This window comes from Sesamum indicum, linkage group LG8 (genome assembly GCF_026168435.1).
Source record: "Sesamum indicum cultivar Baizhima isolate 11 linkage group LG8, ASM2616843v1, whole genome shotgun sequence".
Taxonomy (NCBI): domain Eukaryota; kingdom Viridiplantae; phylum Streptophyta; class Magnoliopsida; order Lamiales; family Pedaliaceae; genus Sesamum; species Sesamum indicum.
Genome location: NC_142664.1, coordinates 28,740,096 through 28,757,555, shown reverse-complemented (window position 1 = coordinate 28,757,555; position 17,460 = coordinate 28,740,096). Strand labels below are relative to the sequence as shown.

At 35.2% G+C, this 17,460-nt stretch overlaps 2 protein-coding genes across 2 annotated transcripts; both read right to left on the bottom strand.

Annotated features, from left to right (window-relative positions):
* Positions 1 to 216: 216 nt before the first annotated feature.
* On the bottom strand, positions 217 to 5,051 carry LOC105169261 (2-oxoglutarate-dependent dioxygenase 19-like). Its single transcript, XM_011089627.3, has 4 exons — positions 4,719 to 5,051; positions 4,386 to 4,621; positions 2,702 to 3,029; positions 217 to 657 (listed from the first exon to the last, which is right to left on the bottom strand). Exons 1-4 carry the CDS (start codon positions 4,977 to 4,979, stop codon positions 406 to 408), a joined length of 1,077 nt encoding a protein of 358 aa, XP_011087929.1. The 5' UTR covers positions 4,980 to 5,051; the 3' UTR covers positions 217 to 405.
* Positions 5,052 to 12,942: 7,891 nt separating this feature from the next.
* LOC105169259 (2-oxoglutarate-dependent dioxygenase 19) lies at positions 12,943 to 16,917 on the bottom strand. Its single transcript, XM_011089626.3, has 4 exons — positions 16,513 to 16,917; positions 16,180 to 16,415; positions 13,931 to 14,258; positions 12,943 to 13,406 (listed from the first exon to the last, which is right to left on the bottom strand). The coding sequence occupies exons 1-4, from the start codon at positions 16,771 to 16,773 to the stop codon at positions 13,161 to 13,163; spliced, it is 1,071 nt and encodes a 356-aa protein (XP_011087928.1). The 5' UTR covers positions 16,774 to 16,917; the 3' UTR covers positions 12,943 to 13,160.
* Between the last annotated feature and the right edge of the window lie 543 nt (positions 16,918 to 17,460).

Sequence of the window (17,460 nt, the reverse complement as noted above, 5' to 3'; positions counted from 1 at the left end):
ATGAAGACACGTGTATTTGTAATTATGATAAATTTTAGAAAAAAATATTTTAATTTACTCTACATATAAATATATCTTTTTAGAGAAAACTTAAATTAATAAAATAATTTTAAATAATACTTTTTGTATTATGAAATTTCAGACAATTGTTTGGGCGTTTTAGTTTATCTTTGGGCTTTTAGGAACAGCGTGAAAACCATTCAAGGCCCAGTCCAATTACAATTTGAGGAAAGATATATAAAGCCAAGGAAGCTTGAAATGAAGCACAGCCCCATGCATGGGCGATCTCGGAACAACAGTTTCAGAAATATCAGCAATATATAGTGACAACTGCTAATTACCAAAACGACAGTAATTATACGGCATAGTATTGCACAGCTCAAACGTGACGGAAGAGAGTCGACACTAGTCTCGAATCTGAACTCGTTCCAAGATGGATTTCCCCTTGAGCTGGTTGCTTTGTTGAGCCAATACGTAATCCTTGTACTGCATCGGAACATATGCAGGCCTACAGCCTTGGGTTTGGAGAAGGCGTGGTGGAGGGGACACAACTGTGTCGGCTGATGGGCCGTTTGCCACCGCAATGGAAATCCTAGCCTTCATCTTATTCACCACTGCTCTGTGCAATACGCTCTTGTACTTGCCGTTGCTGAATATCTGAAGAAAAAAGAGAGAACCGCACCACAAAAGAAAAAAAACGGATCTAATATGAATTTCTTCTTATGGAATTGAAAAAAACGTAGTATCGTGACAACATATTTATTCAATCAATGGGATCCTACCTTGGCATTTCATGAGGTTTAAACATATTAAGGGAGTTTTTGCGCACGTTTCAATTTTTTTTTTTTTTTAAATTTCTAGTTTTAAAACATATTTTTGAAGTATTTGGAATATCAGTTTCTACTTCTAAAACGATTAAAAACAACGTTTTTAGGCCAAAAACTAAAAGCACATTGCAGGGTGCTTTTAACTGGTTTGATTTTTTTTCTAAATAAATCCAACTTTATTGTACTACTTTACCTTTATTATAATAATTTTAATTTAATTTTATTATTTTTAATTCATTCTTAAAATTATATATTTAAAATTGATATCGGAGTTTTTAAATAATTTAAATTTTAATAATAGTTAAATTTACACTTTCACATATTTAATATTTTAAGTTTTTTATATTTTATGTGCTAATATCATTTAATTAGATTATTTTGTTCATATGTTATTATTTGATTAATTAATAAATTAATTATTTTTTGCAATCATCCAAGTTGAATTATTGTGTATGAATCAATAATTATATTTCTTAATGAGGGCATTATTAAATTATATATTTTTATAATATATTTTTAGAAAAATATATGAAAATACTAATCAAAATAAAATTTATAATTTTTTTATGAAAAAATAATTAATAGTGACAAACAACAAATGAAATAATAAGCAAAAAGATAATATTTTTTCATCACATCGCAACAATACAGTCTTTCATCAATTAAGGGAGGATTTTGCAAAATCTTCTATTTTAGATAAGTGATTTTTCTAAAAAAAAAAGTTGAAAGTTGTAGTAGAATTAAAAGTGGGTAGTCTTTGTAGAAAAAGTGAAATGCATATAAAAGCTAAATTAGATAGTGTTTGAGAAAAAATCACTTCTAAAATATATTTAATTGATAAAAGACTATTTTGTTTCTATGTGTTAAAAAGATACTGTTCTTTTGCTTATTATTTCACTTGTTGTTTGTCACGAATAATTATTTTTCCACAAAAAATCATAAATTTTTATTTCGATTAGTATTTCATATTTATGTTTTAAAAATAATAAAAAATATATTTAATTTAATAATGTTCCCAGTAAGTGATATAGTTGTTCATTCATACACAATATTTAAACTTATACGATTGCCAAAAATAATTATTTTATTAATTTATCAAATAAAAATATGTGAATGAAATAATATAATTAGATGATATAGCACATATATAAAAAAAAAAACTTAAAACATTAAACATATGAAAGTGTAAATTTAGTTATTGTTAAAATTAAAATTATTTGACTCTAAATATACAATTTTAAAAATAAATTGAAAAATGGTAAACTTGACTAGATTATTATAATAAGGGTAAAAAGTAAATTTGAATTTATTTACAAAAAAATCAAAGCAGCTAAAAACACCCATCAACGTGCTTCTAGTTTTTTGTCTAAAAGTGCTTTTTTTAGTCGTTTCAGAAGCAGAAACGGGCATCCCAGAAACTTGAAAAGTGCTTTTAGGGAGCCAGAAGCTGAAAAGCGCTTGCAAAAACTCCCTAAGTTTATTTCAGAAGTGATTTTTCTCCAAATACTATCCAATTTAGATTTTTTTTATTTTTTACTTTTTTTACAAATACTATCTACTTTAATTCTGTTACAACTTTCAACTTTTTTGACAAATCACTTTTTTAAAAAGAGAAATTTTTACCTACACTTCCTAAAACAAATTATTTTTCTGAGCAAATGCGGGTTAAATTTCAATTTTCATCCAATATATTAGGGGTGACACGTTCATGATACTAATTGTGAAGGTGTCAGTTTAGTTAAATTAGATTTCAACTTTTGTGCGATTTGAGGAATTCGGTCATGGGTGTAATTTATATATATATAATCTTTAGATTCGTTTATGTAATTTCCTAAAACAATTAAACTTACATAAACAAATAAAATGTAATTTACCTCAAGATGGTCACCCGTGTTGACCAAAATGGAGTTGGGAAGAGGATTGACATGAACCCAGTTGCCCTTATGCTGTATGTGCAGGCCAGCAACCTGATTCTGTATGAGAAGTGTGAAAAGGCCGTGGTCGGAATGTTGTGCTATGCCGACAGCAACATCAGGATTGGGGCAACGTGGGTACAAGTTTGCAATGAATATCTGTAAACTAGAGTCCAACCCTAAACACTTCTCCATTTCGCTCTCTTCAATCCCCAGGCTTTCTGAAATACCTTTCAACAATTTCCTCACAACTTCTCTACTTTTTCTGCAGTATTCCACTACCACCTCTCTACATCAATTAATTAGGTCAGTAGTCAGACTTAATTACAGAAAAAATGTCGATCCAAAAAGTCGTGGTTTTTAGGTTTACAAAAAACTTGTAATTCTTGTACCAACTATATTGTAAAGAATTATTCCAAATAGAGAATAAAGAGCGAAAAATGCAATTTTAATCATGTAACTATAGGAGAGGCAACACTATTTTGTTCTCTTCGATCTTAAATTTAAAATTGAGGATTATAATAAAAAAACAAACATTGCACATTTTGTCTAGACGTCATTAAAAGGTGCTAAATTTATCGAGAATCAACACAAGATTGATGTGTAACTTATTTAATTTGGAGTTTATTTTTTTCTTTTTATTATTTGGTTAATTTTGTTGATGTTATAATTTTCTCCTAACGATATTTGAATTAAATGTATCACCCCCTAATAACATAGTTCGTTATTGGTGGCAGCACTCTTGCGACTTTGGGGTGACGGTGGCGTCCTAAAATTTACTAGTCACGCTTTATTATTTTGTAAAAATATCTTCGATTAATTATTTATTTGGGATTCATAGATAAGTACAAATACAATTTAAATATTGCTCTCTTCATATTGGACCATGGGCTTTACAAACTATCGGACCACTTCTTTTTATTTAAAAATATCAAATTTTACTTAATATATTACTCTATGGAATGTATTTTGTGTTTAACTATAGATCTACTTAAATTATTTAAATATTTTATCTTTCGAGAATTTTATTACATATAATATATTTTAAAATTCTTTTATGATAGACACTCTAAGACCCTCCTGCATGCATTTGTGAAATTTGATTTTTGCCTTTCTCCCATTCCCATCCTCGCTCTCGACTTATGTGACTTGTATACATATATAGATTAAAAAAGAATTAGCAAGAACCGACGATTTTTGTAGACCCTACCTGTCCTTTGTTCTTAGCTGGTCCATTAATGTTGTCATACATATCAAAACGTTGCAATGAATTATTGTTATATCAGAAAGGGATAGAAAGCCAATAAGTCAGAAGAGGATGGCGGAGGAAAGATGCAACTTGTCGACAGTCTAAAGTGTGTTTAGGCCTCAGAGGGTTGTGCATGGCTGCATGCGCAGAAGGCAAGATATATCTCAGGATGATATTAGAATCATTTATCAACAAGCGAAGGTATATCTGGAAATGATCTGCCGCATGTCAGGAAATCAGAGAAAATAGAATAAAATTTGTGGGATGAGCTAGAGGTAAATACGGTGGAAATAAGATGCAGCAACAAACCGTAATTATCCATCTGAATATCTTCTGAGTAGCATTATTTAAAAACCCGGAGAAAATATGTAAGAATTTTCATAGCTGTGAACTTACCTGAGAGATTGAGGTTTATGAGGACAGTGAAACTCAGGATGAACAAAAACCTTCAAGAAATCTCTCCACCAGAACACCTTCTCTTTCGCAGTATTGAAGCTGGTTCCGTACCTGATTGGTTCCAAGACGTTTTCAGGCTGGAATTCTGGCTTTTCTTCCTCCGGCAGATTGAAGAATTCGTTAGTAACATCAATCACATCCCTCATCAGCTGTTCTGGTATCCCATGATTGACAATCTATATATAGCAACAGGGAAAGGAAATATGATGTTTAGTTTTGGGAATTTGACAAGTTTGGTGTTATAATTATGTATTCCTGACGATGATAGATTACCATGAAGAAACCCCATTCTTCACATGCTTTGTCCAGGTGGTGGATGGCTTTGGACCTATGGTCGGGGTTGTCGGAGGTGAGAAGCGAGAGATCGATGGTGGGGATTGAGTCATGGGGGTCTGAAGCCATGGTTTCAGCGGGATTAGTGTAGTAGGTGTAGTGCGAAGGGATGGAGTCGAGATCAGGTGATTCGGCAAGCTTTTTCACGCATGTAATGCTTGCGGCTGAGTGCTGACCGAGCTGAGGAGATGTTTCTGCCATCTTCGTGTGTATGTGTGCTGTGTAAGAGAGAGCGAGAGAGAGAGGCTTGCAAGTTAATTAGCTTTTCCTGGATTGTGTGGTGTATCCAAATTTGAAAATAACTTTAATAGATTTGATTAGGCTGAATTGGCCGACCAATCTGGGCCTGTGATCCATTTAGTTTTTATTAGTTGAGCCCGTGATATGGTTGCTAGCCTGGTACAACTGTGGATTGAGAGCTAATTTTAATCCGCCTAACACAATACGGATTGCAATCTATGGATGGGCCGACGCTAGGCTGAGTTCTTTTGTTTGCCTAATTTGTCCTCAATCTATGATTTCCAATGTCGTATATGCCCCTTAGTTTTTTTAAAAAATTACTAGACATTTCTGTCAGGTGCAACCAATGCACCCGACAACTTTTTGACTAAATAAAATGGTCTTCCACTCTTTTTTCTCTTTCAACTGCTTCATGTGTGTTGTCGTGAAAACATTGGAATTCCACTGAGTTGCGGAAAATTAAAAATAGAATTCTTGGGCGTAATAGTGTATTGTTTTATATTCAATTCCTAAGTCGGCTGAATTTTAATGCAACGTACTTATATAAATAAAGTTATTTTTACTTTGTCTTGCAATTATTAGAGAGGACATAAATATAATGTGTCTAAATGCATCCAGCTTGTAATTTTAAATTTTTTTTTTAAAATTAACTTATCCCAAAAAAGAGACGTTTAACCTATCAACAATGCTGTTCTGCTTCCGAACTAAGTCCTGTAGTGATAGCTACTTTTGTCCTTTGTGTGGTCAGAATTATAAACACGCAGTTTGATTAGGAGATTTACACTTCTCTTTAAATTTCACGAAACCTCACTAATTGTCTGTCAACTATCTTATTTGCATGCTTAGTTATTGTTGGGAATGACTAATGTAATTTTTCTTGTTCCACATGGATAGTATAAGCTCATTTTCTCCTATATATATTGAGCTAACTTATTATCTTTGAAATGAGAAATGTGTGTAAGTGGATTTTGGTAAAATTACCACACATGTACGCCAGCCCGTCTCGTCTTGGTCTGGGTGGGAACATGCGGTTATATATTTTTTTGGGAAAATTACATTGATACCATTCATTCTTCTTGTTTTTTGGACTCTTAAGATGACCAAGTCTTGGAGGTTGTGGAAAATCTTCCTCACTTGCCGTGCTTTTGCTGATAAGAGTCATGTTGCTTATTTTTCAAAACCAATCGAGCTGGCTCCTCTAAATATGCCTCACTTCTGATTCATTTTGAGCTCTCCTCTACTGTTTCTCATCTAAGCACTCCTATACTCTTTCTCTCGTCTTCCTCCTCTTTTCTGAGTGTCTTTTAGTTCGTTGTTCCAAGCTTTGTACCACGAGTGTGCGTATTAGAGAGTTATAATTGTGTTAATCTTAGGGATCGAATTGTTTACGCTATCTACACCACAGTAGCATCGGAATTTTATTTTCAACAGATGTTTGTTCACAGCATAACTTCTAATTCTCCAACAGTTAGATATAGTTTATATGAGTTAGAATAGAACCGCGACTGCACTAAATTTCTTGACATCTTATGATGTTGATGTTTAGCAAATATATATGGTAAGAGTTACTGTGTGGACAAAATCTGTTGAATGGAATTACAATCATTCGAAAAATAAATATAAATATGATGGGAGATTCTAACTTGTTGAAATAGCAAATCAAGAGAGTGAAGATCTGTACAAAACTGATTTCAGGAGCAAAAATGATTTCTGTATTTCTCGGCCAAGCAACAGCCATAGCCAATGTTTAAATACAGAAAAATGACAGAAAACAGAAAATAAACAAACTCCTGAACAAATTAACTGGTTGTACACGTAAGCACCAAATGCCTAGTCAATAACTTATAAAAGTGCTATATCAAAAAACGTAATCACAAAGAACGCTTCTTCTTCACAGAAATGGAGCTTGCTCTGTTCTGCTTCAATTCTGCTGCAATGTTGCTGCCAAGTTAACCAGGATGCCATTCACGAATTCCTTCCTCAACATAACTCACATTCGATTTGATCAAATCTAAATTAATTATACGAGTAATGCAATATACTTATTAAAAATGGTGTACAATGTAAGGAGTGGACCGATCTCCGACTTACTTACAACTCGTTACACAGTTACAGAAATTACAATAACTTAATATTACAGGCTTTCCTATAACAAATTACAAGTAATCTAAGGAATAGCAAAACAGAAACCAGAAATAAATCAGGAAACAATAAGATAACAGTAAACGGGGTCATAGACAACTGTAAGGCTCAGGAGCCGTAAAACCCAAGGCCTACACAAGGCCAAAGGTTGAGCACCTCACTGGTTGCTCAAATCACACAAGCCACTCAGGCAAACCGAACCACAAAGGTTCTATTTCAACCCACAAAGGAGAATGCCACAAAGGCTTTAAGATAACCACGGAGGTTTATGCCACAAAGGCTATATCAGAGTATTAGAGAGAGGAGAAGAGAGAGTTCGGTATTCGGCTTATCCCCACGAACCAGAACAGACCAGCCATATAAAAGGGCTGTCTATTAATGGCCGGGTAACGGCCATTGTTGGGAAGGGGAGGTTACACAGGACTCCAGGGGTTATGGGAAGAACCCGAAGAGACGAGAGAGAGCAGGGGTTCGGGAGGGAGAAGGAAGAGGCAGAAATGAGTTAGGGTTAGACCGGGATTAGGTATAAGTATGTAGGGTCAATGGGTCGAACCTTTAGTGGGTCGGGTCAAGAGAGTAAATGGCCCACTGGGCCAAGTGTGATTTGGCCGTCCGAAGTGAGGGCCCTTCACCTTTGGTTTGGGCCAAATTTTCCCAACAATTTCCACCTTGGTCCAAACCAAGATGGTGGGTTTCAGGCTTTCATCATTGCCTAAAGGATGGTTCCTGCAAGAAAGAAACTGGTTACAGAATAACAGTTCAGATATTAAGTATATCAAGACAGTTTTTAAACTTTTCCAAAGATAAGCTTTTAGTGCCCATATCAGCAGGATTATCAGCAGACTTTATTTTTTCAAGATTTATCAAACTTTTATTTATCACATCTCGAATGAAGTGGTATCTTACATCTATATGCTTAGTCCTATAATGAAAAACTGGATTTTTGCAAAGTTGGATGCTTGACTGACTGTCAGAGAAAACAGTGAGTTTTTCTTTTAGAAAACCAATTTCTGAAAGTAATCCCTTTAACCAAATGGCTTCCTTTATTGCCTCAGTAGTGGCAATATATTCAGCCTCAGTGGTTGAGAGGGCCACAATGTTTTGTAGCTGAGACTTCCAGCTTATGCATGCATCACATAAAGTAAAAATGTATGAAGTGGTAGATTTTCTGCTATCCCTATCATTTGCATAGTTAGAATCTACATACCCAACAAGTTTAGCTCCATTAGGGCTTTTTGAAAAGTGTATACCAAGATTCTTTGTACCATTAAGATATCTTAAAAGATATTTCAAGGCTTCCCAATGGGGGGAACCAGGGTTTGACATATACCTACTCAAGCAACTAACAGAATAAGCAATATCAGGTCGGGTACTAACCATTAAGTACATGACAGAGCCAATAGCATTAGAATAGGGCACATTATTCATCTTTTCCTTTTCAGAATCAGTTTTTGGACACTGATCCTTACTTAACTGGAAGTGAGCAGCAAGAGGCACAGGAGAAGGTTTAGAAGTTGACATTGAAAACTTTTCAAGAATACTTTGAACATAAGGTGCTTGATTTAAGAAAATAGATGAATTAGACCTATTTCTTTCAATGTTCATTCCAAGTATCCTTTTAGCATCTCCTAAGTTCTTCATTTCAAAAGTTTTGCACAAATTTATCTGTACCTCTTTAATCATGCTTAGACTTGAGCTAGCAATTAACATGTCATCTACATATAGGACAAGAAAAATAGGCACATTATTGACATACTTATAGTACAGGCAAGGATCATATGCACTGTTTTTAAATTCTAAGGAATGCATAAATTGATCAAACTTTTTGTTCCATTGCCTAGGTGACTGTTTTAGACCATATAAGGATTTTTTAAGCAGACAAACAAGATTTGGATTTTTCTTATCAATAAAACCATAAGGCTGAGACATATAAATCTGTTCATCAAGATTTCCATGCAGAAAGGCGGTTTTCACATCCATTTGTTTAAGTTCCCAATCAAATTGAGCAACCAAGGCAAGCAGAATTCTTACAGTAGTGAATTTAACTACAGGTGAGAAAATTTCAGTGTAATCTATTCCTACTTTTTGAGTAAAGCCTTTAGCTACTAGTCTTGCTTTAAACCTTTTGTTGTTATCTTCTTCTTTTACTTTGAAAACCCATTTGCAGTCAATCACAGAGACATTTTCAGGTTTAGGAACTAAAACCCATGTTTTATTTTCTTTCAAAGCTTTAAGTTCATCATGCATAGCAGATAACCATTCTTTTGAATATGGACTTTCTAAAGCTTCCTCATAAGAGTCTGGTTCAATAGTTTCAGCATTTAAGGCTAAGTGATAGTCTCTAAATCTAGTGGGAATTCTACGATGTCTCGGTTCCCTATCTCTTACTAGTTGATAAGAGTTTTCAGAGTTTTCAGTTTCTGTCTCATTATGAACTTCCTGATTTTCTTCTCTGTTTTCTATTTCTTCCTCTTGTTGGTTATCTAGGTCATTGGATTCCACCTTATTGAAGGTATTTTCAATGTTATAATCTTCAGTGGTTTTAGAAGTAGTGTTCAAACAAGGCATTTCAGATTCTTTGAAAATTACATCTCTACTTATCACTACTTTAAAACCTGGTTGGTTTCTTAACCAAAGTCTATAACCTTTAACACCTGTTGGATAACCAATAAATACACATTTTTGGGACCTAGGATCTAATTTATCACCATTTACAAGGCAAAAAGCAGAACATCCAAAAATGCGAAGAGAAGATAAATCAATATCACAGTTTGACCATACTTTTTCAGGAATGTTTCCAGACAAAGGCACAGATGGTGATCTATTTATCAAATATGCTGCAGTTAATAAAGCTTCACCCCAAAATGTTTTAGGTAATCCTGAACTTATTAAAAGACACCTGACTTTATTCAGCAAGGTCCTATTCATTCTTTCTGCTACACCATTCTGTTGTGGGGTATAAGGTGTAGTTTTATGTTTTTTAATGCCATACTTATCACAAAGTTCAGAAAATTATTTATTGCAGAATTCTAATCCATTGTCAGTCCTCAAGGCTTTAAGTTTGAAGCCAGTTTGATTTTCAACTAAGTTTTTCCAGTTCTGAAATTTCTCAAAAACATCAGATTTTTGTTTCATAAGAAAAACAAAAACTTTTCTAGAATAGTTATCTATAATGGACAAGAAGTACCTATTGCCACCATGTGTATCAATGTTTGCAGGACCCCATACGTCTGTATGCACATAGTCTAAAATGCATTTTAAAGATGTGGGAACAGGATATGAGGAAGTAGGAAAACTAACTTTATGCTGTTTTCCTAGAATGCATTCATCACAGAAATTCAAAGTGGCAGGTTTATCATGCAGAAAACCATTTTTATGCAGCAGTTCAAGACCTTTTAAACTTATGTGACCTAATCTCTTATGCCATAAATCAGACTTTGTATTTTCAGTCACATTTCCAGAGAATAAATCATATTGTACTTTGCAAAGATAGAGATTTCTATTCTTTTCTGCTTTAAAAATGGTTAAGGACCCCTTGGTGATTTTCATTACCCCCTTACCCCATTTCCCTTCCAACCCATCCTCTTCAAGGGCTGAACATGATAATAAGTTATGGGCAAGGTCTGGTACATATCTAACACCTCGAAGGGTAAGTTTAGAACCATTTTCAAATTTCAGAAAAATATCCCCAAAACCAAGAACATTACAAAGTTTTTGATTTGCCATAGAAACAGATCCTAATTTCTCTGTTTTAAAATTCATCAGAATATCTTTATAGGGAGTCATATGAAAGGTACACCCTGAATCTACAAGCCACTCAAACTTATTGGAATTATTAACAAGGTTAGTTTCAGAAATCATATAAACTTCATCAGAGGTTTCTTCAGAAACATTTGCAGAGTCATTTTGGTTATTCTTCTTTGGTTTCTTACAATCTTTTATAAAATGACCTCTACCCCCACAATTATAACACTTATAATCCTTTTTAGTGTTTTTATCATCTGTCCTCTTATTATTCTGGTACTTATTCCTAGATGGACTTCTTCCCCTACTTCTGCTACGGCTTTTACTGTGTCTTTTAAATCTGTGATTTTTATTATTATTATCATTATTACTCCTAGACTTAGCTCTTCCCCTTACAAAGTTTACTTCATTATTACTAGTACTAGGAGTATTTGTTTTTAAATCCATTTCTTTTGATTTTAAACCACTAATGACAGTTTCTAGAGTCACATTATCACGGCCATATTTTATCGCTGCCTTAACATCACTATAAGACTCAGGTATAGCATTTAATAAAACAATAGGTGTATAATCATCTATGTTTTTATCTCCAGTTAATTTAATGTCCTGAACTAATTTAGTAAATTCATCAATATTTTCTTCAATATTTTTAGAAATATCAAGTTTATACCTAAAAAATTTTTCTAACAGAAAAAGTTTGCTAGGAAGTGAAGTTTCAGTAAAGAGTTCCTCAAGTTTATTCCAAAGTTCTTTAGCCGAATTCTGTTTTCCAACTTTCCTTATTACAGAATCAGATAAGTTTAAGATAATGGAACTGTAAGCATACTCATCATTTTCAAGCCGTTTTTCCTCAAAAATAGTTTCAGAATATTTTCCTTCAATAGCCTTAAAAACTTTCTGCTGTATTAAGATGCCTTTCATTTTTTGTTGCCATATAGAAAAATCAGTTTTTCCATCAAACGGTTGTAGATTATAACCAGACATTTTCAGCAAGTTTCACAGTAATGTCACAGAAATTCACAGTTTAAGTAACAGAAAGAGATTTTTAAACAGCAGCAAATTCCCAAACACAGAATATTTCAAAAAACTGCAGAAAATAAATATACAGATAATATTACTGGGACCTTGACTACGCCTCCACTAAATACCCGACGGCTTCACGAGCCCGGCCAAGGGAGGTTAGCAGTAAGGGGTCGGGAACTGGGACCGATATTTAAAGGAGTTTAAGAGTTGAAGCGAGTTTACCATTTTGGCTTTTCAAGCCAGAGACACACCCTGGTGCTCTGATACCACTGTAAGGAGTGGACCGATCTCCGACTTACTTACAACTCGTTACACAGTTACAGAAATTACAATAACTTAATATTACAGGCTTTCCTATAACAAATTACAAGTAATCTAAGGAATAGCAAAACAGAAACCAGAAATAAACCAGGAAACAATAAGATAACAGTAAACGGGGTCATAGACAACTGTAAGGCTCAGGAGCCGTAAAACCTAAGGCCTACACAAGGCCAAAGGTTGAGCACCTCACTGGTTGCTCAAATCACACAAGCCACTCAGGCAAACCGAACCACAAAGGTTCTATTTCAACCCACAAAGGAGAATGCCACAAAGGCTTTAAGATAACCACGGAGGTTTATGCCACAAAGGCTATATCAGAGTATTAGAGAGAGGAGAAGAGAGAGTTCGGTATTCGGCTTATCCCCACGAACCAGAACAGACCAGCCATATAAAAGGGCTGTCTATTAATGGCCGGGTAACGGCCATTGTTGGGAAGGGGAGGTTACACAGGACTCCAGGGGTTATGGGAAGAACCCGAAGAGACGAGAGAGAGCAGGGGTTCGGGAGGGAGAAGGAAGAGGCAGAAATGAGTTAGGGTTAGACCGGGATTAGGTATAAGTATGTAGGATCAATGGGTCGAACCTTTAGTGGGTCGGGTCAAGAGAGTAAATGGCCCACTGGGCCAAGTGTGATTTGGCCGTCCGAAGTGAGGGCCCTTCACCTTTGGTTTGGGCCAAATTTTCCCAACATACAATTTAAGAAAAGTGGCAATCACATAGCAAGTGAATCACACTTGCGTAATTTATTTGGTTCGGTTAAAACTTGTTTGGATAAGAATTTTTCTAAAGACCACACTGATCTTCATCGATGTGTATAAACGAAACCAAACATACTATACAGTTACATCAGTATTTATACAGCAAAATACACGACCGATTCCCTGGGACATGATGGAAGAGAAATGCACTAGTCTTAGATCTGAACTCGTCTCAAAATAGATTTCCCATTGAGTTGGCTGCCCTGTTGAGTCAACAGGTAATCCTTGTACTTCATCGGAACATATGCAGGCCTACAGCCTTGGGTTTTGAGAAGATGTGGTGCAGGGGAGACAACTGTGTCGGCTGATGGGCCGTTGGCCACGGCAATGGAAATCCTTGCCTTCATGTTATTCACCACTGCTCTGTGCAATACACTCTTGTACTTTCCGTTGCTAAATATCTGGGGGCAAAAGAAAAATCATCGATTTTTTCTGAAAAGATTACGCTACACATGTTGTAGTCATATATATTTTTGTTAATAAATGAAGCACATTTAACGTGTTTAAATAATATTTATTTAATTAAATGTAGAGAAAAAGTAAAATAAATAATTAATTTTAACTTATGAAAATTATTGGGAAAAGATTCTGAGGAGGAAAAAGAATGGGGAGGTTGAGAAGAGAGGAGATTGAAAAGTTGAAGAGAGAGAAAAATAATTAAAAAATGACATACCATAAATATTGAAGACACCAAAATAATGCTTTTCAATTATATAAAGGTATAGATAGTACAAATAAAAAGATTATTTTTTTAAAAAGACCAAACATCTAATATAAAATTTGATTGCAGAATTATCAAAACAGAGTTTTCGAAGATTTAATTTTCTTTTCTTCAATACTATATTCAATCTTCAGTCTGAAACGTTTATGTAATTTACTAAAATATTAAACTTACATAATCTGGAGAAACAAAAAATGAATTTACCTCGAGATGATCAGCAGTATTAACCAAAATAGAGTTGGGAAGGGGATTGACATGAACCCACTTGCCCTTATGTTGTATGTGCAGGCCAGCAACCTGATTCTGTATGAGAAGTGTGAAAAGTCCATGGTCGGAATGTGGTGCTACGCCCACTGCGACATCAGGATTTGGACAACGTGGGTACAAGTTCGCAGCGAATATCTGTAAACTAGAGTCCAACCCTAAACACTTCTCCATTTCGCTCTCTTCAATCCCCAGGCTTTCTGAAACACCTTTCAACAATTTCCTCACCACTTGTCGACTTTTTTTGCAGTATTCCATCACCACCTCTCTGCATTCATTTGAATTACCCAAAATAATATTTGACTTTGTTTAGTGCTGCTATATATATTTTTCTTAGTAGTCAGGCTTATGGGAAACATGTCACGGTTTGGGTTTGCCGCAATTTGTTGTTTCATATATCATATCATGTTAGGGTTGTTTATAATGTCGGATAAGGATGGATTGAGCTTCCAATTCACCCTTATTCATAATTTACTATAAAAAATAGCACTTCGCTAGTCATTCATAAGGTCAAGTACGAACATTGGATGAAGATCGATAATTACTTATTTGATTTTAGGGCAAAAGACAATTTTCGTCCCACAACTATAGGTCATTTTTGTTTTAGTCCCGTAAGTATCTAGGGTTTCAATTTGGTCCCGTAAAACTGAAAAATTCGCAATTTCAGTCCAAATTTCGTCGGAAAATTTTGTGGGTTGCTGGAAAAAGTCACATGCGATGCATGTGACTTTTAAAATTGGGGGCTAGATCTTGATTGGCTGAAGAAGCTGATGTGGCGCATATGTGGCGCATACGTGGAAATTAAAAAAAAAAAAAGACGAAAATCGAGTTCGCGACAGTCAGCAAAGGCGGAGGATGGCTTTCGTCAAATCTTTGCACAGAGGTGACCAAAATTGATGGGACTGGTCTCAAAAGATTCGCCAGAACGAGAGGCGTTCAACGATGGTATTCCGAGTAGGTGGTTCGTTCAGACGAAGGAGAATACGCCGGCGGAAGGTCCAGTCAAAGCGGACGACGACCGAGATCTTCAAAACGATGGATCTTTGCACCTAGTTGATGAAAATGGATGAGACTAGTCCCATTAAAACCGCAGTGAGGAGACGAATCCAATGGTACCAATCCGCGATCCTGTCGCCGGCGAATCGACAGGAATTGTCCGCGGCGGTCAATTTCAAAGCCCAGTCGCTGTCGTGGTGGGATCTCAAAATTGGTTGAGGGGTTTTGTTCTCCTTGATATGGGGAATTGAATGGTATATGTGGTGGCCAGAAATTCCAAGTAACGGCGGCGGAATTGAAGAGAGAAGGTGGCGGCGACTGGCGGGCGATTTTTAATCCACGTCAGTCGTTTTTTTTTTTTTTAATTTCCACATATGCGCCACATCAGCTTCTCCAGCCAATCAGGATCGAGCCCCCAATTTTAAAAGTCACATGCATCGCATGTGACTTTTTCCGGCGACCCACAAAATTTTCCGGCGAAATTTGGACTGAAATTGCGAATTTTTCAATTTTACGGGATCAAATTGAAACCCTAGATACTTACGGGACTAAAACAAAAATGGCCTATAGTTATGGGACAAAAATTATCTTTTGCCCTTGATCTTAGGGTATATAGTGTAATTCCGATTTCATCTCACATATTATTTAATTGGGTAACACTCAATAAAAATTATTAATTTATTCTGTTGAACCATGACAACCATTTATCCCACGCATAAAAATAAACAACCCCAATAATTATTCATAATGGAGGATCGAAATTTAGCAACAATTGACGATTTTTGTGGACCTTACCTGGCCTTTTGTTCTTACCAGTGCATTAATGTTGTCATTGTTAACGTGAAAGGACATATCAAACCATTGCAATATTATTAATTATTAAATGCAATGAATTATTATTATACCAGAAACGGATAGAATCAAGAAAACCACAAGCAGAAGAAGATGCCGGAAGAAATATGTAACTTGTCGATTGGAAATCAGTGGATGAAGCAAAATATGGTGGAATTAAATAGATGAAGAGAAAAACTGTAATTATCCAACCTGAAGAATAAATAGCTTATCTATTAACCTTGCTGAGTCATTTACGTAAGGGATTTTGAACGAGAAAATTGATTTATTTGATCGGAAAACCCGTAAAAAATCACTAATAATGAGAAAATATGTAAGAATTTTCATAGTTGTGAACTTACTTGAGAGATTGAGGTTTATGAGGACAGTGAAACTCAGGATGAACACAAACCTTCAAGAAATCTCTCCACCAGAACACCTTCTCTTTCGCAGTATTGAAGCTGGTTCCGTATCTGATTGGTTCCAAGACGTTTTCAGGCTGGAATTCTGGCTTTTCTTCCTCCGGCAGATTGAAGAATTCGTTAGTAACATCAATCACATCCCTCATCAGCTGTTCTGGTATCCCATGATTGACGACCTATATATAGTAACAGGGAAAGGAAATATGATGTTTAGTTTTGGGAATTTGACAACTTTGGTGTTATAATTATGTATTCCTGATGATGATAGATTACCATGAAGAAACCCCATTCTTCGCATGCTTTGTCGAGGTCGTGGATGGCTTTGGACCTATGGTCGGGGTTGTCGGAGGAGAGAAGCGAGAGATCGATGATGGGGATTGAGTCATGGGGGTCTGAAGCCATGGTTTCAGCGGGATTGGTGTAGTAGGCATAGTACGAAGGGATGGAGTCGAGATCAGGTGATTCGGCAAGCTTTTTCACGCATGTAATGCTTGCGGCTGAGTGCTGACCGAGCTGAGGAGATGTTTCTGCCATCTTCGTGTGTGTGTGTGTGAGAGAGAGAGAGAGAGAGATTATCTATTCTTGAATGAATGTGGGGTGTAGGTATACGACAGGAGTTGAACGTATCTGCAATAGATTGAAGCTGATCAGTCGGTGGATTCCACTTATCTAATTTCATGAAACCTCAGTAATTGTCGTCATCTACGATTCCCATTTGCAAGCATATTAAAATTAGTAAGTGAAGTTAAGCATTCACTCCAATAAATAATTTCATGCTTTTATTTCAGCAATAGTTAGAAAGTCATCATCATCCTATAGGTTTATTAGGACAAAATGCAATAAATTACCTCCCTACAAACAAAAAGATATCAATTTTATCATCTGTATCTTTTAAAATGAAGTAATTATTTTCCTGTCTAAGAAAGTAAATTGCTTCGTTTTAATAAGCACAGGATAAAAATTGTTATTTATTTATTTTTATAAGGGCCAATTTACTCATTTTCAATATCACAAGGAAACCTATAATTTATGAGTCAAAATCTTAGAAAGAATCAAGAACTGCAACTCCGCTAAATATCTACACATCTTACATTAGTTAACGATTTTATTAGTAGAAGGATTAAAAATGCCAAAAAAACAAAAATTCTGAGAACCAAAATTGCAGTCTCAAATTATTTGAGAACAAAAATGGCATAAGTATGTCTATATTTGAGGGCTAAA